Raw genomic sequence first — 22,914 nt, forward strand, 5'->3', positions numbered from 1 at the left:
TTTCACTAAATCTATAATGCCATAATTATAATATATAATTGAGCCTCGATCAACGTACTCGTGGCAATGACCATTTAACATTTGAACCACGGCAGAAAACGTCGCGAATCCAAAGTAAATCGGGTCCAACAAACGTGGTTGTTTGCCATATTTCTGCGTCCATGCAGTGGACAGTTATTCTGACTAGAACTTTGCAATGGCTGGATATACAGAAGGAAGTTTTAGTCACAAACAATGACAAAAAACGGAAACACCCAACCTGTCTGGCGTGCCTCTGTTACAAATATATCCAACTATTCTAACGATATCAACGTACAGTCAAGAAAATATGCTTTTCATTTTATGTAACGCTAATATCGCTTTTTCAGTCCCAACATGCAAATACAACTGTAAAGTGTACAAGGCACGATGTGCCCCAATCCGGATGTGCAGATACCCAATAAAATCGCCGAGATGCACCTGCCGGCCCGGCCTAGTATGCTGCAAATGTAAGTGACAATTCTCAGTTATGACTGGGGCTATGATAGAAAAGGATAAAAACATTGGCATGTAATCCAGGTTAAGACTAATAAACGGTTATAAAGCGGGCAAACGTATAAACAAATACACATAGTCTACTATCGTATGATACGCAGTGAGTTGATCAGTTATCATCTCTGTATTTCAGACACATGCGAGCTTCGTGGATGCAATGGTGAATGCATAAGAGGCCGCCGATGTCCTAATGGGAGGAGACCGCTTCGGAATTCCTGCACTTGTCCAGCCGGCTATTCCTGCTGCAAACGTATTGGTAAGTATCAATTAACATCTTAAAAGCAAAATAGATGAGAGGCGATGACGTGCTTGCTGTTACATTACCAGACCGAGGAACAAGCGTTTAATTTGCCTATAGAGTCATTTCATTGACTGAGGTTCGAGCCAAATCAAAAGAAAACAAAGCTGTCTTATCGATGTTCACACTTGAGTGAGCCTTTTACCTAAATCTACCGTATAACTCAATCAATTGTTATGTGTTAGATATCAATCTACTCGTTTATGTACAACTATCTCGATGGGAGGTACTAGTATGCCATTCATGGTCAGACGATCTCCCGATGTCAAACGGGAGTTTCTAGCGCTGCGTTAAAAATATCCGATGAGTGCACATCAAGCTGGTACCGTTGGGTGGATGGAATGGGAATTACCCGTCAATGATAGCTATTTAGCCAGCGTGGTAGCATGTTTGAAATCGTCTCTTTTGAGATGTATGCCATCGGCGGTGGAATATCCAAAATCTGTAGAGTTATGCTACGTATTATACTTTGATGATTTAGACGTTACGGAGTATCATAATGCGATGTCAAAATCATCAATGCGACCCCATAATTCTGAATATGGCCACAACTAGGGAAAATTACTAGCATTTTGAAATAAAGACGTTATTTTCTCTCTGTAGGCAAATGTCCATACCCGACTAGAACATATGCCATTTGCAAACGGCTTGGAGGATGGGTAATACCCGCTTCCGGTAACCCGAAAGGACGTATATGCTGCAAACGTAAGTCCCAATATTGCATAGGAATGACGTGCTTATGTGCCTGTAATGCACTGACTGTTGCATTTTGGCAAGCCCTTGGTTTGCTTTCAGTTGTAACATGTAAGGTTGTCACCGTTCTCTTCAATTTCGTGTTTTTTGTTTTTAAACCTCACTGCACGTACTAGTGGAAATAGAAATTTGGCTTTGAGCCGCATGTATGAATTATGCATTCTATTACGCTAGCCTTATTGACTTCCTGAAATTCATGAGTTGATAAAATAAGATATAACTTTGTTTTACTTATTGTGCGGTTGTATTGCTGTTTTAGTCCCAACATGTGCGAGGAACTGTAGAGCGCAGAAGGCACGATGTGCACTCAATCGGACATGCAGATACCCAATAAGATCGCAGAGATGCTCCTGCCGGCCCGGCCTAGTGTGCTGCCAATGTAAGTGACAGTTCTCAGTTCTGACTTGTGCTATGATAGAAAAGGATAAAAAATGTCCAAATAACTTTATTTTTTAGTTGATTTCGAATTTGGTGTATATTATATACATGACTGTACAACTATATAAATAATACATAAATTTGGTAGATTCTAGACACATATTCGCTTTTTATAAAATAGGCACATAGTAGAGATTTTTCCACTTGCTTTCATCTACGCGATGTTGCTGACATCTTTTCTTCGACGGATGGCGTGAATCCGATTGTCTTAGCCAATATACGTCATGGTTCATTTGACTAGTGCGACACCAATTTGTCTCAAGGTTATGCGATTCGCCTTTGCGTCAATTTCATTGTAAGAGTTCACAATGTCAGGCCTATATAGATTTCACTTCAGTATTTGCACTATTTCTTTTCTGAAGATTTGTCGTTAATCCACAGTGACACTGATCGACAAAACCACAAACACTGATAGAAGTATAGGGACGGGTTAGGCCACAAGTGATCAGTTGATTCCCAATGCTAACCACTGTCAATAAACTCATGGCAACCTGAAGACCGACCAGTTAGAACCAATCAGCAAGAATCTTCCTTTGCCTGATTAATGCATAAACTAGGGGCAGTCCAGCCTAAAATTAATGTACCGACCTAGAGTATTTACCGCAAACGTTTGATACAGAGCGCATGCGTTGGTTTTCAATTCATTTCAGACACCTGTGAGCTTCGTGGATGCAATGGTAAATGCATAAAAGGCCGCCGATGTCCTAATGGGAGGAGACCGCTCCGGAATTCCTGCACTTGTCCAGCCGGCTATTCCTGCTGCAAAATCATCAGTAAGTATTAATACATCTCAAGGAAAAATAAGTATGAGAAGGTGTACTCGTCCAATACTAGAGGAACCATCCACGATACCGAGGAATGGTAATAATTGATAATTTGTTAAATTAAAGTCTTTAACGACGGTAGTTCGAGTCCATTCAAAAGAAAACAAAGAAATTTCCCTGAGTTGAAAGACATTTTTATGGTGATATATTACAAATCTCGAAAAGTTCACAAAAATCTGGCACCGGTGCATCGTTGGAATTGAAAAAAAACACCTGTCGCGAATAACTAATTCGTCTCTTTATTAGACAGACGCCGTCGGCGGTGGAATGGGCAAATTTGTCGCTTTGGCTGATTGTATATTTTGTGATCATAACATTATTTTTTTGTAGAGAAGTGTCCATATCGAACAAGGACATATTTAAATTGCAGACGGCTTGGAGGATGGACAATACCCGCTTCAGGTGTCCCCCTTGGGCGTGTTTGCTGCAAACGTAAGTCTTAGTTTTGCATAAGGATGACATACAATGTAATTGTTTACAGACGGCATGAATAATGTGCCTGTAGTGCATTGCGTGTTGCATTTTGGCAAACCCTAAAACTGCTTAAAATACCAAAACACCGATGTTTACTTTGATAATAATGTCGCTCTTCAATTAAATGACGTGTCGTGTTTATAAGCAATATATAGTATAACGTACTCATAATAATAGACAGATAGCGTTCGGATCGAAGTAGAGACACACTAAATCCAATGTAAATCAGTTGCACCATACATGTATGTTTGTCATATTGAAGTTTTTCCATACATTGGACAGCTGGACAGACCAGCACTTTGTAATTTTGGGAACACTGAATAACAAAGCAGTCAAAAAATGACATAAAATGCATTTAAAGGGAGACACTAGAAAGGGTAAATTCTGCCTAACCTGCCTCTGTTGCAAATATAAACTCTATCTTTCTAATCTTATCAACATATTTAATTTCGTTAGTAACAAGATATCAAGCTTTTCATTTTGCTCTACACTTTTATTGATTCAGTCCCAACATGTGTGAAAAATTGTAGAGCGTACAGAGCGCGATGTACACCAAAGCGGAATTGCAAGTTCGAAATAAAATCGTCTAGATGTTCCTGCCGGCCCGGCCTAGTATGCTGCAAGTGTAAGTTACAATTATCAGTTTTGAGTCGGGGCATGATAGTAAAAGATGGAACACAAATTGGCAATGTATTCCAAGGTGATACGAGTCAAGAAATAGACTGTAGAGGGCAAAATTACCAATAGAAAATATGTACCACGAACGAAATTGATACACAGTGCGTGCTTCAGTTATCTCTGTATTTCAGACACATGTGAGCTACGCGGATGCAAAGGTAAATGCTTTTTTGGCCGCCGATGTCCTACAGGGATGAGGCAGCTGAAGCGGACCTGCACATGTCCAGTAGGCTATTCCTGCTGCTACCGTAAGTATTAAAACATCTTAAAAGAAAATAAGTATGACCATGTGCATTCCGTTGGATACATTATAGTAGGAGCCATCTACTAAACCGTGGAACTAATGTGAATGGATAATCTGTTAAATCAGAGTCATTCAAATGACCGTGGTTCGAGCCTTTTAAAAATTAAAAAAAAACAGATTGGGAAGATTTATCGATTTTTAACTTCGAGTGCGTTTTCGCCTCGATCTACCGTATATATACAGGGTGTTTCAAAAAAAGGAAACCGAGATTAATTTGTTAATTTCCTTGACAGTATTTTGGAAATTGGCAACCACTTATATGACACCATGGCATCCAATTTACTGTCACAGATGACTGAGAACGAAGCAGTTCAATCAACCAGTCAGAACTGGTCTTGCACCAGATTTACCGCAGCGGAACTCCGTCAAGAAAGAACCAGACCAGAGACCAGTGTGGCCTTTTAAAACGTACGCCGCCGGCAATCGATGGCCAAACGTTTTCGAGTTATGATATATTGGGTGGATAACAATACGCGCCCAACTTCATAGGGGTCAATAACTTTTGATTTTTTGCTCTAGTGAAATATAGTTCATTACATAGATCTCATAATGTTTGTTACTATTATGCGAAGTTGGTACGAAAATCTTAGACTTTATTTTTTTGGGAGCCTATTGAAATCATCTTGTAAAAAGTTGCAAGGTCCAAAATGGTTCCCGAGACGTTGCCTGCGGATGATGTCCGGAATATTACCTGTCAATTAATTGTCATTGAGCACCGAAAAATTTTTTTTTTGGACCTGATTACTTTTCTTAACAGACACATGTCATAGTCTCAAACAATGTTTGCATCAGGTGATGCACGGTAAAGGAGACTTAGGGGAGTATCGGTGTACGATGGTGGGCCACTTCATCACTTCGTGTAATCTGCATATAGGTCACTCTCAGACAACGATGATGAAATCGACATTGGCACTTCTTTTATCTGACATACCTTGAACACCCATGGCAAAATTAAAAGGAAATTTACACACGCTGTGGGAGAAAAATAGATAAGAAAATACACGGATTTTCATTAGCATTGCCTTTTAAGATGCAGTGCTCTGAATTGTTGGATAACATTCGTCTTGACGAGAATATTGCTTTGCTATTATTTGGACTTGGCATATTTTAACCCTTCATTTTAATTTTGCCTTTAATCTAAAAATATCAAAGAATTTTTAAGGTAAAATTTATTATACGGTGGAAAACACTCAGAACCTAGTATTCACAAGCTTTCATTTCCATAGACTGGATATCTGGTCATTAACCCTTATAAGTCGGCGCAATATTTTGTTATCCACTCGCTTTATCATTCTCCGACGATTTAGTTGTCAAAATTATCATTGGGACTTTATAAGTCTGATTTTCTACCCAATATCATGGGAACCACTTAATGTAGGGACACTTTAATATGGAAATATAGAGGCGATTCCTCACATTATTTTCTCTTTGTAGGCAGATGTCCATACCCCACTAGAACTTATGCCAATTGCAAACGGCTTGGAGGATGGGTAATACCTGTTTCAAATAACCCGAAAGGACGTGTTTGCTGCAAACGTAAGTCTTGATTTCGCATAGGGGTGACGTTCGTTTACAGAAGGCATTTATATAGTGTCAAACCCTAAAAATGCAACCATATACCTACCATTTTCACATAGAGAGTTTAGGTCGTCACCTGTAAGAATGTCACTTCTCATTTTAATGTCGTGTCGTGTTTTCAAGCCTAATTGAACATACTCGTGACAATAGCCATTTGGCATGTAACGCGTGGCAGAAATGTACATAATCCAATGTAAATCATGTGCAATATACGTGGCAGTTTACCATATTTCTGTGTTTTTCATAAAACCCCGCTAAGAGGATGGGTAATACTGTGGGAGAAAAATAGATAAGAAAATACATGAATTTTTCCCCCTCTATTAGTCGACAGCTAATAGACAGATCTACCAGGAAAAGGTAGAGAGAGAAATCTATCCAAAACAGTGACAAAAAAGACTGAAAACCGAAACACTCAAAAATGTAAAATACTTTTCTAATTGCTTTGTCCTGGTTTTATTTGGAGGGAAATGTTCAGTATTGGGTTGTAATCAAATTATTTAAACAGAGAAGCAAGCCAATTAGTTCAACGTTTAATGCATTATAGCAGTTTAATTACAAAGAAAACCTATATTGAAAATACGAACGATGTGCTAGCCAATCTAAACAAGAGCTCGTTAAACATTCTTCTTTTATACATGATAATAATTGACTTAGATTAATTAACCTTTTGATATTCATACGTAGATATCAACTTGTTTCCACTTTTTTTAAATTCTGTAATTGTTTTTTCAGTACCAACATGCGCGAGAAACTGTAAAATTGTCAAGGCGCAATGTGCATCAAGGCGATCGTGCAGATACCCACTTATCACCTCAAGATGCACCTGCCGGCCAGGCCTAGTATGCTGCAAGTGTAAGTGAAAAATGCAAAATGATGAAAACATGAAAAAAAACACAATATGATAACCTTTTAACCGGGCCATGATAAAAGGGAATGAAAATAACTCGATCAAGTATTCCAGAGAAATACTAGACGACATAAAATAGTTGGAGGTCAAACGTTTAAGTAAAGGAAAATGTGCATGTACATGTACCACAAACATATGTTACACATTGTGTGCATCAGTAATCTCTCTATTTCAGACACATGTGAGCTAGCCGGATGCAAAGGTAAATGCTTGAGGGGCCGATGTCCTAAAGGGTGGAGACCGCACCGGGGTACCTGCACTTGTCCGCTAGGCTATTCCTGCTGCTCACGTATACGTAAGTATTGCAACTTGTTACAATGAAAAAATATGCCTGCCGTTTGATACAAAACCGAGGAACAAAGTGTGAATGGATAGTTCGCTGAATTAGAGTCATTTTATTGACTGTGATTCGAACCGTTTAAGAAGACAACAAGGCAGTCTTATCGAGTGAGTTTTTAACCTCAATCTTCCGCTCAGTACTAAATTAATTGTTATGAGTAAGATATGAATCCATTCGTTTATGTAAAAAATCCGAAGGAAGGCGTTAACTACCGTTTCGACGGTTAGACGACTTCTTGATGTTGAGTGAGGTTTTCTGGTGCCGCAGTAAAAATCTTAGATGACTGGACAATCAATAATCTGTCGTTGGCATGGGTAATACCCATCATTATACAAATAGTGGATGTTTGGGAGTCCGATATGGAATTTTGATGGACGAAGAAATGTCATGGCGGACTAGGCTTTGCGAGTCCGCCATGACATTTCTTCGTCCATCAAAATTCCATATTGGACGACCTTAAACATCCACTATTTGCTATATTATGCAACCAAATGTTTCTTAAACGTAACTACCGGCGACCATCCAAGATCATTTGTAAACTTCATTTTGATTGGATTAAAACCTTTTAGGATCCGTTACGACATTTTTTTGGATCCGTTATTGCTTTTTTGGATCCGATACGATGTGATGACTTGAAATCACATTATGTGAATCGAGTTACGCTATTGGCCAAGAACATTTGGTAGCATAATATGGATGGTTTATGGCCGGTGTAATGACATGTTTAAATTCGTCACTTTTTAGGCGCTGGCGGTGGATCAAATGGCCATAATTTGTTGAGTTATGATACATATCATCACAATTGATTAAAATGTTATGCCTGATCATAATGTGATCACAATGTCATCATTGCGACCCCAAAAAGTCGATTCTTTCCCGATATGGCCAAAGCTATATATTCGGACATTGATATGGAAAAAGAGTAGAGTCCTAAAATTGTTTTCCATTTGCAGACAAATGTCCACACGCAACTTTGCCAATTTTGGTTTGCTTACGGCTTGGAGGATGGGTCATACCAGCGTCAGGTAACCCGAGAGGACGTGTTTGCTGCAAACGTAAGTCCTAAATTTGCATAGGGACGACATTTGTTTACCGACGACATCCATATATCCCTGCAATACATTGGGTGTTGCAGTGTGTCAAGCCCATAAAGTTCATGCAGTACAAGTCCTATGTTCACATGTAGTTCACCTTGTCACCTGTAAGAATGTAACTTCACTTTATCGTCATGTCATGTTTTTATGCCTTAAATGTCAAAGAACGTTCGACTCGTGTCAATAGTCACTTGGTATTTGAACCACTGCATAAATTTACTGAATGCAATGCAAACCGGATGCAACCAAAGTGAGGGAAGAACGTTCATGTCCCAAACAATGACAAAAAAAACCCATTGAATATCGGAAACATCGTTAAAAACCACCCAAACGAGCCACTGTTGCAAATATACATTTGTATTCTTGAAACATTATTTACGCACTGAAAATTCGTGAGTATATGTAATTATAAGATATATATCATGCTTTTAACTTCTAATCGCTTTTATTGTTCTTTAGTCCCAACATGTGCGAAGAACTGTAGAGCGCAGAAGGCAGGATGTACACTCAAGCGGTTATGCAGATACAAAATAACCTCGTCGAGATGCTACTGCCGGGCCGACCTAGTATGCTGCAAATGTAAGTGTCAACTCTCAGTAATCATTGAGAGACAAGACCGCCATTGACTTTTTAAGCCTTTTAGCAGGTAAATAGTAATGCTTGACCGCGACGCATTAAATACTGCGTGGGGTTATGAATCTGAAATTTTGATATGATATTCCGGACAGTCGGGCAAGTAAATGGTGAAAAGTAAATAAACAGGTATTTGACCATGGAAATTTTTGGATAATCGACAAATTGGACAAACGTTGATATTTCCACTCTTTTAAGCCAACTGGCAGAAAAATCTCAAAACATGCCCCCTATTGCCAAATTAGCAAAGTTCAAATTTATTTTTTTCATTAAATAATTTCTTTATATCTGTAGAATTGCCACACCAAATATCTTTTCAATACCTCTCCAAATATACACTTGACATTTAAAAACATACTCGCGTCTGATTGATAGGTCTGAAACCCTCAACCTATAAATATGCAATGGTGTTCGTGTCTCTTGAGGCCATAATGGGGCTAAAAACAGGGGGGGGGGGAGCTAGACGAGATATACACGATGTAATATTCCAAAAAGTATGATACAAAGTGCGTTCGACAGTTATCTCTATATTTCAGACACTTGTGAGCTACGTGGGTGTGGAGGTAGATGTATACGAGGCCGCCGATGTCCTACAGGGAGCAGGCTGATGAATATGAGGTCCTGCACTTGCCCGCTAGGCTACGCCTGCTGCACACGCATACGTAAGTATTGAAACAACTCAAAGGGAAAATAAAGAATGAGAAGATGCGCTTGCCCTTTGGATACCAGACTGAAGAATTCGCATGAGAAGATAATTTATTAAATTTGAGGCCATTAAATGACCGTGGTACGAGTTGATTCAATACAAAACAAAGCAGTCTTGTCGTTGAATTTGAGTGAACTTTTTACCTAATCTACCGTCGTATTCATTAAGGTCTCTCGCAAAATTGTTATGCATAAGATATCAGTCCAGTCGTTTATGTAAAATGATCCGAAGAATGGAAATACCGCTTCATAACAAAAATTTCCGTATTTTGAAATGGATCGTTTGGTGCAATGGTGAAAATATCCGGTGACTGCATAAAACTTTGGCACCGGTGGGACATTGGAATGTGAAATTAATGTCATCGATAGATATAGCCGGCATGATTTCCTGTTTGAATTCGTCGCTTTTTGTCGCCGTCGCTGGCATTGCAACAAATTTTCGGGTTCATGTATGATATATACAATACTCTGATGATTTAGATGCTACGGCTATATGATTGTACTGTTATATTAAAATCATCATTGCGACCTGATGGTCGTTTTTCTCTTTTCTCCGACAACATGGCCACCATTATGGACAATGACATGGATGTAGAGGTATTCGCGAATTCTTACATTATTTTCTTTTCGTAGCCAAATGTCCATACCTAACTCGAACATATAGCAATTGCAGACGGCTTGGAGGATGGGTAATACCCGCTTCAGGCAACCCGAAAGGACGTGTTTGTTGCAAACGTAAGTCTCGATTTTGCATAGATTGCATTTGTTTAGCGACGATATTCGCGTGCACCTGTAATGCATTGCGTGTTGTATTATTCTATATAATTTTGCCAAGAGGTGACATTCGTTTACAGACGGCATACATGTAATGCATTGCATGTTGCGAGGCCACCCCAGAATTGTCTTAAAATACCAATCGCCGAGAATTAACGTTGTCACCTGTCATGCTTGTTAGGATGTCACATTTTAGTTACTGTACCATGTTTTTAAGCCACGATGAAAGTACCAAACATACTGTAGAACATGCAATAAGCGAGCGCTGCGGGAAATCGGAATAGGCCTAGGTTTTTATTTATACATGGTCAAGGCGAATAATAAAGTAAGTCCATTACGACGTAACAGTCCTATTTGAAAGGGCTTTGGTGTTAGGGTAACAACACTCATCATCTAATGAAATTGATGACTAGACCTATTCACCCATAGGCTTGAATTGCTGCCAATACAGTGTATAAATAAAAAGATCTATTCCTATTTTAATTATCCGCTGGGCTCGCTTATTGCAAGTTCTATTGTACTGTATATACATTATGTTACTTTGACATTATTAACCTACTAGCATTGTACCCGTGGCGCAGGCAGGTTCAAATGGGCTATACCTTGAATAGATTGAATTGCAATAAACATCTAATGCAATATCAAAGGAGCCATATCGAAGAGACAAATTAAACCAACCATTTGTCCACAGACTCGGACCTAGCTGTGGCGTGCTGTATGCGTGCATATAAAAGTATATCAGTTGGTCCGAAAGAGATGATGAGGCAATGCCTCGTTCCTTCGTCAGCAATATGCGCCTTTTTATACGGAGAAGGAGTACCCATGCAGATAGGCCTTCACATGTCGGCCTCCAAATGGCTCGAACCAATTGCACTATCACTACTATAACTTTAAAATGCGTGCTCCTCCTACATGTAGCCATGCAGGTCTCGGGCAAGGCACTTACTCGACAGGCAAGCTAGAAGTTCAGCACCGTGAGCAGCTCCCTCGGCTGATAAGGCCATTTCAGGTTCAGCGCGCCTCTTCAGATCAAGTATTGAGAGCTGTGGTGAGCTCATAAACATACCATGGTAACCTTCATTATCACGAGTTAGCTCTGGCTAACACAGCACCCATAAACAATAGACCACCAATTTGACCCCAGCTCCTTACTGCGGGAAAACCCAAGTCCAGCAACCGAAAATACCAAAAATACATTTTTGTTTACATTTGAACTGCACACATACGTTTGTTTACAATTTCTTTCCCCGCGAAATCTCGAAGATCAGGTGACCTAGGCCTACAATCGTGGATTGAAAAATAACATTAACCTTGGTTCAGCAGGTCAACACGTGTACAGGCTGTTCCAATCACCCCCCTACAGCCAGCCGTTCAACAGGTAGTGTAAGTCACCCTGTGGGGTGGGAGTGCAGGTGATTCATTAATCCCCTGCATAACTAAACAGCAATGGCTTGGCTTCCGTGTATAAGGAGAATTGACCGTGTCCGATTAAAAATCCCTCATTACTGCTCCGCTGAAGTAAATTTCCGAAAATAAACATGACGTTGCATCAGGATAACATATCACCTGCAAACGTGCAAAATTTCCAGACGAAACACTACCCCCAAATGGCACTTTAGCGAGCCGCCTTATAGTATTATGATATAGATAGAGTGGCTTCACGTGACGTGTTGGGGGTGATGGGAGGGCAGACAAAAGAAAGCAAGTCCAAATGACCATGACAGCAGTTGACTTAGTCTGGCACGACAAACTATTGTTCTGCCCTCTTAACATGGCTGACCGTGAAAACACTCTATTGCAATGCATGATGAGTAGATGTATCAAGTGATCATGGCTTTTCAATTTTACTGCTTTTATTGCGTTTTAGTCCCAACATGTGCAAGAAACTGTAGAGCCCACAAGGCTCGATGTGCACCCACGCGGATGTGCAGATACCCAATAAGATCACTGAGATGCTCCTGCCGGCCGGGCCAAGTATGCTGCAGATGTAAGTGACAATAATTGTTCTGTTATGATTGAGGCAACATAGGCTATATGTATTCCAAAGTAAGAGGCGACAAAAAAAATGTTTTGAGCGTCAATCATAATACCTTTGATCTATTCAATCACCTTTGTTATTCATTTAGTTGTTTTCAAAATTATGAACTGGCAAGAATGATAAAAACTATAAAATATAAACATGTTTAAACCAATAAAACCCCAAAGTTAGACACCTAATATAATTGCTTTTTTCTCGTTTTCTCCATCTAAGTTTTCCATCTAAGTTCTCCATCTAGTTCCGCCTACTTCTCTGTTACAGAAACCATATTTTTCACTCTGTATAACAAGCAGGACCTGAAATCAGAACGCCCCTGGCTTGAAGTTATATGTAAAAAAACCAGTTTGCATTTAGTCGCAACCCGCCTCATCAACCCGCCCTCTTTGCAGCGGGATTAGATCTATAAAAAGGCTGAAAGTGGAACACCCGCCAGATGGGCTGCCACAAGTGAATAGTTTAAGTATGTAAAATGTACTACAAGCGTATGCTACACAATTGTTTTTGTTTTCTAGACACCTGTGAGCTCCGCGGGTGCAAAGGTAAATGCATCAGAGGCCGCCGATGTCCTACAGGGTTGAGACAGCTGAGCCAAAGGACCTGCACTTGTCCGCTAGGCTACTCATGCTGCCACCGTAAGTATTAAAACATCTCCAAAGAATATTTGTATGAGAATGTGTGCGCACCGTCACATACAAGACGAGCCATCAAACAATCGACTTTGCGGAGGAAAAATTGTGAATGGATAATTTATTCAATCAGAGTCTGATTTAACAAAATTAAAAAGAAAAAAAAATCATATGAAAGGATATGGTTCGAGGCGACTCCAAACAAGACACAGAGGTCTTATAAATGTTTTTAAACACTTATGAGGCAATCGATTCATTTATATAACAATCAACTTGTAAGACAAAAAGCACAATTTTTTTGCCTCAATGAACCGTCCGTATAGCACTCTTTCATTTTTGCGTAAGTTATCACTCCATTTATCTATGTACAAGGATTGAAGTAAGGCCGTACGCCTTTTCATGGTCAAACGATTTTCTGATGTTAAAAGGGATTTTCTGGTTCTGTATCAACAATTTCAGATAATCGAGTGCACCGGTTGGTCGTTGGAAGAGGAAATAACTCTCGCGGATAATTGTTTAGCCGGGTTGATAACATGTTTGCAATCGCCAATTTTAATTAAAGGCAGTGGCGTCGAATTGCCAAAAATTGTCTAGTTATGATACATGTCATACTCGCTTAATTTAAAAGTTCCGCTAATTAGGCCAGTTTTTTTCCCGATAACACGGACACGACTAAAGGGACACTGATATGGAAAATAAAAGCGAGTCCTAATTTTATTCTATTTTCGCAGGCAACTGTCCATATCGAGCTAGGACATATATCAGTTGCCGACTGCTTAGAGGATGGGTAATACCCGCTACAAATAACCCAGCTGGACGTGTTTGCTGCAAACGTAAGTCCTAATTTTGCATAGGGGTGACATTTATTGTTTACATACGGCATGCATATGTATATGTCATACACTGCATGTTCCTCGCATTGCTTACCATACCAATGTTTACATACAATTCACAATGTCACATGTGAGGATGTGACTTTTTGCTTATGTCTTGTCGTATTTTAAGCCTCAGTGAGCGTATTCATGACAGTGGATATTTGGCATTTGAACCGGTCGTTGCAGAAACCTACGGAATCCAATGTAAATCGGGTCAAATACGTGGTAGTTTGCCATATGTACGTGTTTCCCTTCAATAGCCAGCTAGGCATGGCCAGGGCTTTGCACTAAAGGGATAGAGAACAACATTTAAGTCGCAACAATGCAACACTGAATGACGAAAACACCCAAAATTGGTAAACCTGCCTAACACGACACTTGCTAATAGCTGTTCTACTGCTCTAACATCGTCAACGTATGTAAATTCATATAGATGTAAGAAGAGATCAAGCTTTCCAGTTTTCTAAAGCTGTTATTGTTTTTGTTTAGTCCCAACATGTGCAAGAAACTGTAGAGCTCAGAAGGCGCGATGTGCACCCAAGCGGACATGCAGATACCCAATAAGATCACCGAGATGCTCCTGCCGGCCCGGTCTAGTATGCTGCAAATGTAAGTGACAGTTCTCAGTTATGACTGCGGCCATGATATAAAAAACTTATAAAATATGACCCGGGCGTGTAATCAAGATTAAGACTATGAAACATAAGCGGTGGAGGGCAAAGGAACAAACACATGAATATGTGACAAGCATATGATACACACACTAGTTATCTCTGCATTTCAGACACATGTGAACTGCGTGGATGCAGAGGTAGATGCAACAGGGGCCGATGTCCTAAAGGGACGAGACCTGCCCGCAATACCTGCACTTGTCCAGCCGGCTATTCCTGCTGCATACAAATAAGTAAGTATCAATTAACATCGCAAATCATGCTGCTCGGTTATACGTAAGTATTACTGACAACATCCTAAAAGTAAAATAGGTATGGGAAGTTGTGCTCGCCGTGAAATACCAGTGGAACCATCTTCTATATCGAGCAACTTATTCAAATGGACAGTTTGTCAAATTAGAGTCATCTTAATGCTTCTAGTCGTTTAAAAACAGTATTTTTTTATGATTATATTTGAGAGAGCTTTATAACCTAAACCTACATCTATAGTACTGTATTAAGTGTTATGTGTAAAAAATGAACCCATTCGTTTATGTACAACATTCCGAGGAGAGGTACAACCGTGTCATTGGCTGACAATTTCCTAATGTTGAAATGAGTTTCCTGGAGTTTTATCACAAATCAACGATGAGCGCAAAAAATCATGCATCGGTTGGTTTGGTAGTTGGGAAGGACATACCTGTCATGGATAACTATTTAGGCGGCGCTCTTTTTAGACGTACGCTCTCTGCGATGGAATGGCCAGCATTTATTGTGTTATGATGCATATAATCACACTCTGATGATTAAGGTGCTGCAGCAAATTGCTATGGGATGTCAAAAATATCATTGCTACCCAATAACTCTGATTTTCCCCGATAATACGGCCACCACTACAGGGACACTTGTAAAGAAATAGAGGCGATTCATAACATTATTTCCTTTTCGTAGAAAAATGTCCATATCCAACTATGACATATATCAGATGCAGACGGCTTGGAGGATGGGTAATACCTGCTAAAAGTAACCCGAAAGGACGTGTTTGCTGCAAACGTAAGTTTTAATTTTGCAATTGGGTGACATTCGTTTACAGATGGCTTGCGCACTGTCTATAATGTATTGCGTGTTGCATTGTGTCAAGCCTTAAAATTGCTACCAAATGGCAAAATATTCATATACAATGTGTCTCAAAACATTACCCTAGTTTCGCACTCCTAACGTCAAGCCAGATCTTGACCAAGTGCACATTTCCAGGCCCGTAATGGAGTAATTTTTAGGCTTTCTATAATCCTCTAGTATTTGAATGTGAATGGTCGATAAAAACCGTCCTCTATACTTATGGTAACTATAACAAGACACAAATAAAATCACCCCACTCGCATTTGTCCTGCCTGCTTGGGTGTCTTATTAACCTATTCAAGCCACGATTGCCATTGACGCTGCGTTCAATCAAATAGAGGGCCAGATAAACTTCCTCCCGTCGTGGGCCTACGAAAATATACACATACACTGGGTGATTTCAAAGTTGGTTTTGGTTTTAGTGTTGGGTGTTAGTGTCACTTTTATTCTTAATTTCTACCCCTAAAAACCTATGTCTGGATAAGACCAATTCGAGGTTTTAGTTTAACACCAACACTGGTTTTATCTAAACACCTAAAACCTGGGCTGAAACTAAGAAGAGGTTTTATTCTGCAGGTAAAACTAACACCAAGATGGATAGAGATAAAACCTTGGAAAAACCAAACATGCATGTTGTTGTCGTTGTTACTGTTGTTTCCCTATTGTAACCGCTTCCGATCTATATAAATTTGGTCGTCTTCTCTCACGTCCATCATCATTCCCATCAGCGTTCAAAATACCAGCAACTACTTCTTGAAATGGTACGAACAACATGATTTATTTTTTTAACACCAACACCGACTTTGAAATCCACTCGGTGTTAATGCCTAAGGTGTTAGTTTTATTGGTAATACAAAGTGCACTACAAATCTTCCAAATATAACACCGAGCTGGGATTAAGATCAGACATTGGTGTTCCAATTGGTTTCAGTGTGAAACTAAAACCTAATTTGAAATAGGATAATGCTAAAACTGTGTGTCAAAACTAACACCAGAACTGATTTCATTTCTGGTGTTGTGGAGAGTTTTAGTTTTAGTCCCGGTGTTAGTTTTTGACACTAAAACCATGCCTTAGTTTTTAGCTAAAACCGGACATAATGCTAAAACCAACAAACACCGACTTTGAAATAGGATAAAACTAAAACCCAATTCATTTCAATGCTGGTTTAATCAAGGGTTTTAGTGTTCCATTTAGTTTTAAAACTAAATCTAAAAACTGACCTTGAAATCACCCACTGGCTTACTACAGTGGACGTTAGGCGTGCGAAACTCGAGTATATTGTTTGCGTTTTGACTCAGAATGTGATCAAATGGTTAACATAGTTGCCTTCCTCACACGTTCAGGATGAGTGAAGTCTTGGGTCTTTCTAAATGCAATTGATAAGGCATGAGGTGATAGGGACCTGCATGTTGTGCTTGCCTTTGTGAGCGTGAGAAGCAATAAATATTTCAAATCACAAAAACAGTGGTTTTAAATTCGTTCCATTCAGGCCTGTCGAAAAAGTCATCTGTTTGCCATTACCTTCAACAAGCCTGTGTAATCATGCAGTGACCGTACCATACCTACTCAACTGGGATGTGGTAATGCCACTACTATTTAAGTGACCTGTGAAATATACATGTTGACCCTTTGATTCCTTTTTGAGTCAAAATTTAAACCACATGATTTATTGGGACACATGCATGGTAGAGTCCACTTGTCGCCTATAAGAATGTCATGTTTCACTATGAAACCCGCCGTCATGTTCGAAAGCCTCGGGGAACGTACTCGTGACATTGGACATTTGGCAACTAAACAATGAAAAAATATATTCTGACGATATCAGCGTACAGTCATGAAAATATGCTTTTCATTTTAACTAATGCTTATCACCCTTTCAGTCCCAACATGCAAAATAAACTGTAAAGTGTACAAGGCGCGATGTGTCCGAAGTCGGACGTGCAAATACCCAATAAAATCGCCGAGATGCACCTGCCGGCCCGGCCTGGTATGCTGCAGATGTAAGTGACAATTCTCAGTTATAATTTGGGCCATGGTAGAAAAGGAAAAAAATAACCTGAGCATGTAATCCACTGTACGACGAGACGAGACATAAACGTTTCATTGTTAGACTAATATTAAAGTAATAAAACACATATCTACCAAAAAAACGTATGCTACACAGTGCGTGCGTCAGTTCTCTCTGTATTTCAGACACCTGTGAGCTTTCTGGATGCAAGGGTAAATGCATAAAGGGCGGATGTCCTAATGGGAGAAGACCTCTCCAGAATACCTGCACTTGTCCGGCCGGCTATTCCTGCTGCTCACGTGAGTATTGAAGCATCATTGAATACCAGATCGATGAACAAACGTAAATGGATTTTTTTCAGTTAGAGTAAAAATGGCTGTGGTTCGATCCGATTCAAGGGAAATAACAAATCAGTCTGATCGCCGTTTCATTTCGAGTGATCGTTTGACCATGTTAAACTCAATATACTGTATGATACTCAAACAATTGTTATGAAGGGATACTGATATAGATATTGAGACGAGTGCTAATGTTACGTTCCTTTCGCAGGGAAATGTCCATACACAACGAGAACATATCATAGTTGTAGACGCCTAGGAGGATGGGTAATACCGGCTTCAGGTAACCCGAGAGGACGTGTTTGCTGCAAACGTAAGTCATTACACATTGCAAAGGGATGATGACATTCGTGTACAGATGGCAAGCACACCTGCCTATAATGCATTGCGTGTTGCATTGGGGCAAACCCTTAAATTGCATGCATTAACAAAGTTCGCATAGAATTCAAGTTCTCACCAGTTATTGCCTGTAAGATGTTACATTTCACTTCAATGTCGCTTCGTGCTTTTATGCACCATATGAACGTACTCGTGGCAGTAAACACTTGACATTTGAACCCTGGCGGAAAATAACTGAATGAATGTCAACGTATTGAAAGTCATGAGTAGGTGCAATAAGCAACGAACCTTTCCACTTGTTAATTACTCTGATATTGTTTTTTTAGTCCCAACATGTGCAAGAAACTGTAGAGCCAACAAGGCTCGATGTGCATCCAGTCGGGCGTGCAGATACCCAATAAAATCGCCGAGATGTACCTGCCGGCCCGGCCTAGTATGCTGCAAGTGTAAGTGACAATTCTCAGTTATGATTGGGGCAATGATATAAAAAAGGATAAAATATAACCCGGGCGTGTAATCCCCATTAAGACTAGACGAAACATTTATAGCGGTGTGGAGGTAAAAAGTATAAATACAATGAATGAACCATAACCGCATGATAGAACGTGCGTGAGTCAGTTTTGTGTGTATTTCAGACACTTGTGAGCTACTAGGATGCAGAGGTAAATGCGTCAGGGGCCGATGTCCTAATTGGATGAGGCAGCTAAGCCAGAGGACCTGCACTTGTCCGGTCGGTTATTCCTGCTGCGCGCGTAAGTATCAAAACAACGTTTACATGGTTTAGGTTTATTTAGAAAAAAAATTAGTATGAGGAGTTGTGCTTGCCAGTAAATACAATATGGGATCGTCTTAACCGAGGAAATTAAGTGAATGGAAAATTTGTTAAATTGGAGATATTTCAATTACCCATTCTTTTGAGCCGTTTCGAAAGAAAAACACAGCAGTATTGTTGATATTTAAATTCGAGTTTGATGTTTGCCTCAATCTAATGTATCTTACTTTACATATTAATTAATTCGTTAATGTTCAAAGATTTGAAGAAGGTCAGGCCTACTTCCTACTTCGGATTCAAGTCGTTGTGTGGTTTTTGGACCTCGGTCCATTTTGGAAAACACTCCGATTCATTGTCAGTCGATTTCCTGGATTTTCTGGTGTTATAACCAATATCTCCTATGAGTGCACACGAATCTTGCACCGGTAAATCGCTGAAATGGGAAACACCCATCTTGATTATATTGTTTAACTGACTTGATAGCATGATTGAAATTGTCTCGTTTTCGACGTACGCCGCCGGCGGTGAAATTGCCAAAGTTTGTTTAGTTATGATATATGTAGTACTCTGATGATTTAGACATTGTGTTCCGCTTTGTAGGCAAATGTCCATACCCAACTAGAACAATTGCCTGGTGCAGACGGAATAGAGGATGGGTGATACCCGCTACAGGTGTCCCGAAAGGACGTGTTTGCTGCAAACGTAAGTTCTCATTTTGCATATGAATTAGTTTACAGACGGCATGCACAACTACCTGCAATGTATTGCGTACTACATTGTGTCAAGCCCCAAAGTTTCTTGTCACCAATGTTTACGAATAGAGTTGTCGTTGTCACTTGAAAGGATGCCATTTTTCACTTTAATGTCGTGTCGTGTTAAGTAAGCCTTCGTGAACGTACTCGTGACAATGGACATTTGGCATTTGAACCATGGTAGAAGCGTGTATTATGGTCCAACATGCGTGGATGTTTGTCATCTTTTCTGTTTGACCATACAGTGTACAGGTAGACAGACCATTTCTTAACAAAAGGCATGATTGGGAAACAAACAAAACCGTTTAGTCCCAAACAATGCAAATGGCAAAAGACACTGACAATTTGCAACACTGAAATAGTATTGCAACCGCCAAACGTGTCTATGTTGCAAATAGGCCTATACACTCTATTGTTTTAAATAACTTTTTTCCCTGAACATTATCAGCGTATTGAAATTTATGTCCAGGTTCATATATAAAGATTCCTTTTTCTTTAATTTATGACTTTATTGCCTTTTAGTCCCTACATGTGCGAGGAACTGTAAAGCGCAGAAGGCACGATGTGTACCCAAGCGGACATGCAGACACATAATAACTTCGTCGAGATGCTCATGCCGGCCCGGTCTAGTATGCTGCAGATGTAAGTGGCACTTTACAGTTATGACTGGGGCCAAGAAAGAAAAAGGTTGAAATAAATAGACTGGACATTCCAGAGAAATTGTGGGCAGGAAATAAGTGATAGAGAACAGAAGTATAATCAAATTAATACGTGCAATGTGTTTGGCCCAGAAACAAAGATTACAAAACCGCTACCAAAGTAAGCAGAATCTGCACATAGAGAGATTGTCAGGTTAGAGAGAAATATGGAGTTTAGTCATGAAAAGGTTATGCAAGACGATTGAATTGTCGTCCGACTATTGAACCAATAGTGCATGTTCATAAATTTTGTACCAGTCAATTCGACGTCTAACCACTTCAGGGTTCATTGCCAATAGTCTGTTTTTGCTCGATCCATATTCCCTCAAGTAACAGTAATAAATAACTCACCGAATAGACTTAGGAGAACAATGCTTCAATAGTATATGAACAAATCCACATGTTATTCAAACGCGAGAATCACGAACACGACTATAACTGAATCTCACTATTAGTATGGTTGCAGTGACACATCGTCCACATCATCGGGAAATGTCAATTCGCCATTTGGCTGCTTAATGCCTCACTGTGGCTAAGTCTAAAACCTACCGGAAGTTATATGTATGGATGAATTAGTCCGATCGACCGCTGCTATTTTTTCGGTCACGTTTCTGACCATCATCTGCCTGTTCTAGGTAGTGCATCGGTCTTGTCGATCACGTCAACCACTTTATCGAAAATCCATATGTTCTTCCGTTCGTGCTCAGTTATCTCTGTTTTTCAGACACATGTGAGCTAGCTGGATGCAGAGGTAAATGCGTAAGGGGCCGCCGCTGTCCTAAAGGGAGTACGTTGAAACGTCGGGCGACCTGCACTTGTCCAATTGGCCAATCGTGCTGCACGCGTATACGTAAGTATTCGAAAAGAATAAATCCATGAGCAAATAAGTACACGTATATGAGTATGTGCTCACGGTTAGGTACCGCAGGAGCCATATATTCTACCAACGAACAAGCGTGATTGAATAATTTGTTAAATCAGAATCTTCCGAACGACCATAGTTTGTGTCTACATGCATTTAAGACTGGAGTTTACCTCTTTTGTGCGCTTCCAGCAAAAAATATTTATAACATATTGACCACACAAGGGTAGGTTGCCTATTTTGTCAATCTTTGTTTTAGTTCCAACCTTATCTTCCCATTCTGCCTAGAAAACATATCAATTTTGACCGATAAGAATAGTTAATTCACTTAATCAGAGGTCATCATTTGAGTTTTGAAAAATCCTGCAGACTTTACGATGCGACATAACGACCTTTTTTTTTTTTCTAAAAATACGTTCCATTCATTTGGTATAAGCAGATGAATGCCCTGAAAGGCCTCGATTTACAATTTTCTGAATATTGCCTATTTCCGTCCAAATATTTATCATCATCATTATATAAACGGATGGGTCCTTCAGTGTGTGCGCAGACATAAGATATAGTTTATATTTCCGTTCTTTAGTGATTTTCAATAACGAAACGAACATACAACATAACTGAACAGGTGCAGATAGCAATATTTACAGCATCCTCTTGAATATCTTACGAACATCCAATGAAACTCCCAGCTAACTTTCTCCTGTATCTCTCCTATTTCTAACCCCTCAATATTGAATTCTATTTGTCTATCACTCCTGAGACTGGGCTATATAATGAAAAGTGTACATGTATCTCTGACAAGAAGAATCTCAAACTAACTAGGATTAGATACTAGTATGTTACTGATTATTGAAACTGACTCGAGATATTTCGCTACTTAAATGGCTGTCTAATCTCTTTTTGAAAGTGTCTTTGTTATATAGGAGAGTCTAATACGATCGTTCCACTGGTCATTCCAATCTTTAATTGTGCTTTGTCTCAAGTTTGCTGTTGAGTGTTGGACTGCCAGCTTGAAATTGAGACCGCGAGTTTTATTTAGAAAAGCGATCGCTAGCCTCTGGAATTCCTAGATGGCTATATATATATAGTGAAAAACTAATTTTGAAAATATAGATCCATTGATAAAAGTGAAAACCTGCAACAAAAATATCGCGAGCCGACCGCCGGTTACAGTTGTGTTATTGTTATTCATTTCATTACCGCCACTGTCTGTAGCTGTTCGGATATTCTGTGGTCACTTATTGTCAATTGCAAACCAGGTCAATTGGCCTATCTCTGATCTGAAAGACCACGAAATCCGAAAACTGCATTGAAATATTTTTTTTAAGGAGTGTATCGGCTCGACGAAGGGAATGAAGTCTGCATGTAAATGGCGTGAAATAAGCATTAGTTCAGAGGACCGTCGCTTATCAACAGTGCTGGCTGTTTTAACACCAAAAATAAAAATAAACAATTAAAGCAGTCTTATCGATGTTCAAATAAGAGCAGTGTGCACGTTTCCT

At 39.6% G+C, this 22,914-nt stretch overlaps 2 protein-coding genes across 4 annotated transcripts in view; one reads left to right on the top strand and one right to left on the bottom strand.

Annotated features, from left to right (window-relative positions):
- Nucleotides 1-22,914, bottom strand: part of LOC135498977 (atrial natriuretic peptide receptor 1-like) — an 813,512-nt gene that overhangs the window by 476,276 nt on the left and 314,322 nt on the right. The window lies entirely within an intron of this gene.
- LOC135498976 (zonadhesin-like) overlaps nucleotides 1-22,914 on the top strand; it is a 96,086-nt gene that overhangs the window by 18,846 nt on the left and 54,326 nt on the right. For all 3 annotated transcript variants that reach the window (XM_064789555.1, XM_064789557.1, XM_064789556.1), the window contains exons 24-52: nucleotides 369-488; nucleotides 668-790; nucleotides 1,436-1,537; nucleotides 1,845-1,964; nucleotides 2,674-2,796; nucleotides 3,178-3,279; nucleotides 3,827-3,946; nucleotides 4,131-4,247; nucleotides 5,738-5,839; nucleotides 6,614-6,733; nucleotides 6,964-7,083; nucleotides 8,082-8,183; nucleotides 8,682-8,801; nucleotides 9,392-9,517; nucleotides 10,194-10,295; nucleotides 12,202-12,321; nucleotides 12,885-13,004; nucleotides 13,730-13,831; nucleotides 14,363-14,482; nucleotides 14,658-14,777; nucleotides 15,475-15,576; nucleotides 17,524-17,643; nucleotides 17,837-17,950; nucleotides 18,201-18,302; nucleotides 18,655-18,774; nucleotides 18,964-19,080; nucleotides 19,701-19,802; nucleotides 20,375-20,494; nucleotides 21,275-21,400. In XM_064789555.1, the coding sequence (XP_064645625.1) occupies nucleotides 369-488; nucleotides 668-790; nucleotides 1,436-1,537; nucleotides 1,845-1,964; nucleotides 2,674-2,796; nucleotides 3,178-3,279; nucleotides 3,827-3,946; nucleotides 4,131-4,247; nucleotides 5,738-5,839; nucleotides 6,614-6,733; nucleotides 6,964-7,083; nucleotides 8,082-8,183; nucleotides 8,682-8,801; nucleotides 9,392-9,517; nucleotides 10,194-10,295; nucleotides 12,202-12,321; nucleotides 12,885-13,004; nucleotides 13,730-13,831; nucleotides 14,363-14,482; nucleotides 14,658-14,777; nucleotides 15,475-15,576; nucleotides 17,524-17,643; nucleotides 17,837-17,950; nucleotides 18,201-18,302; nucleotides 18,655-18,774; nucleotides 18,964-19,080; nucleotides 19,701-19,802; nucleotides 20,375-20,494; nucleotides 21,275-21,400 (3,324 nt within the window). The remainder of the gene's footprint in view (nucleotides 1-368; nucleotides 489-667; nucleotides 791-1,435; nucleotides 1,538-1,844; nucleotides 1,965-2,673; nucleotides 2,797-3,177; nucleotides 3,280-3,826; nucleotides 3,947-4,130; nucleotides 4,248-5,737; nucleotides 5,840-6,613; nucleotides 6,734-6,963; nucleotides 7,084-8,081; nucleotides 8,184-8,681; nucleotides 8,802-9,391; nucleotides 9,518-10,193; nucleotides 10,296-12,201; nucleotides 12,322-12,884; nucleotides 13,005-13,729; nucleotides 13,832-14,362; nucleotides 14,483-14,657; nucleotides 14,778-15,474; nucleotides 15,577-17,523; nucleotides 17,644-17,836; nucleotides 17,951-18,200; nucleotides 18,303-18,654; nucleotides 18,775-18,963; nucleotides 19,081-19,700; nucleotides 19,803-20,374; nucleotides 20,495-21,274; nucleotides 21,401-22,914) is intronic.

Source organism: Lineus longissimus, chromosome 14, assembly GCF_910592395.1.
Source record: "Lineus longissimus chromosome 14, tnLinLong1.2, whole genome shotgun sequence".
In the NCBI taxonomy this organism is placed as follows: domain Eukaryota; kingdom Metazoa; phylum Nemertea; class Pilidiophora; order Heteronemertea; family Lineidae; genus Lineus; species Lineus longissimus.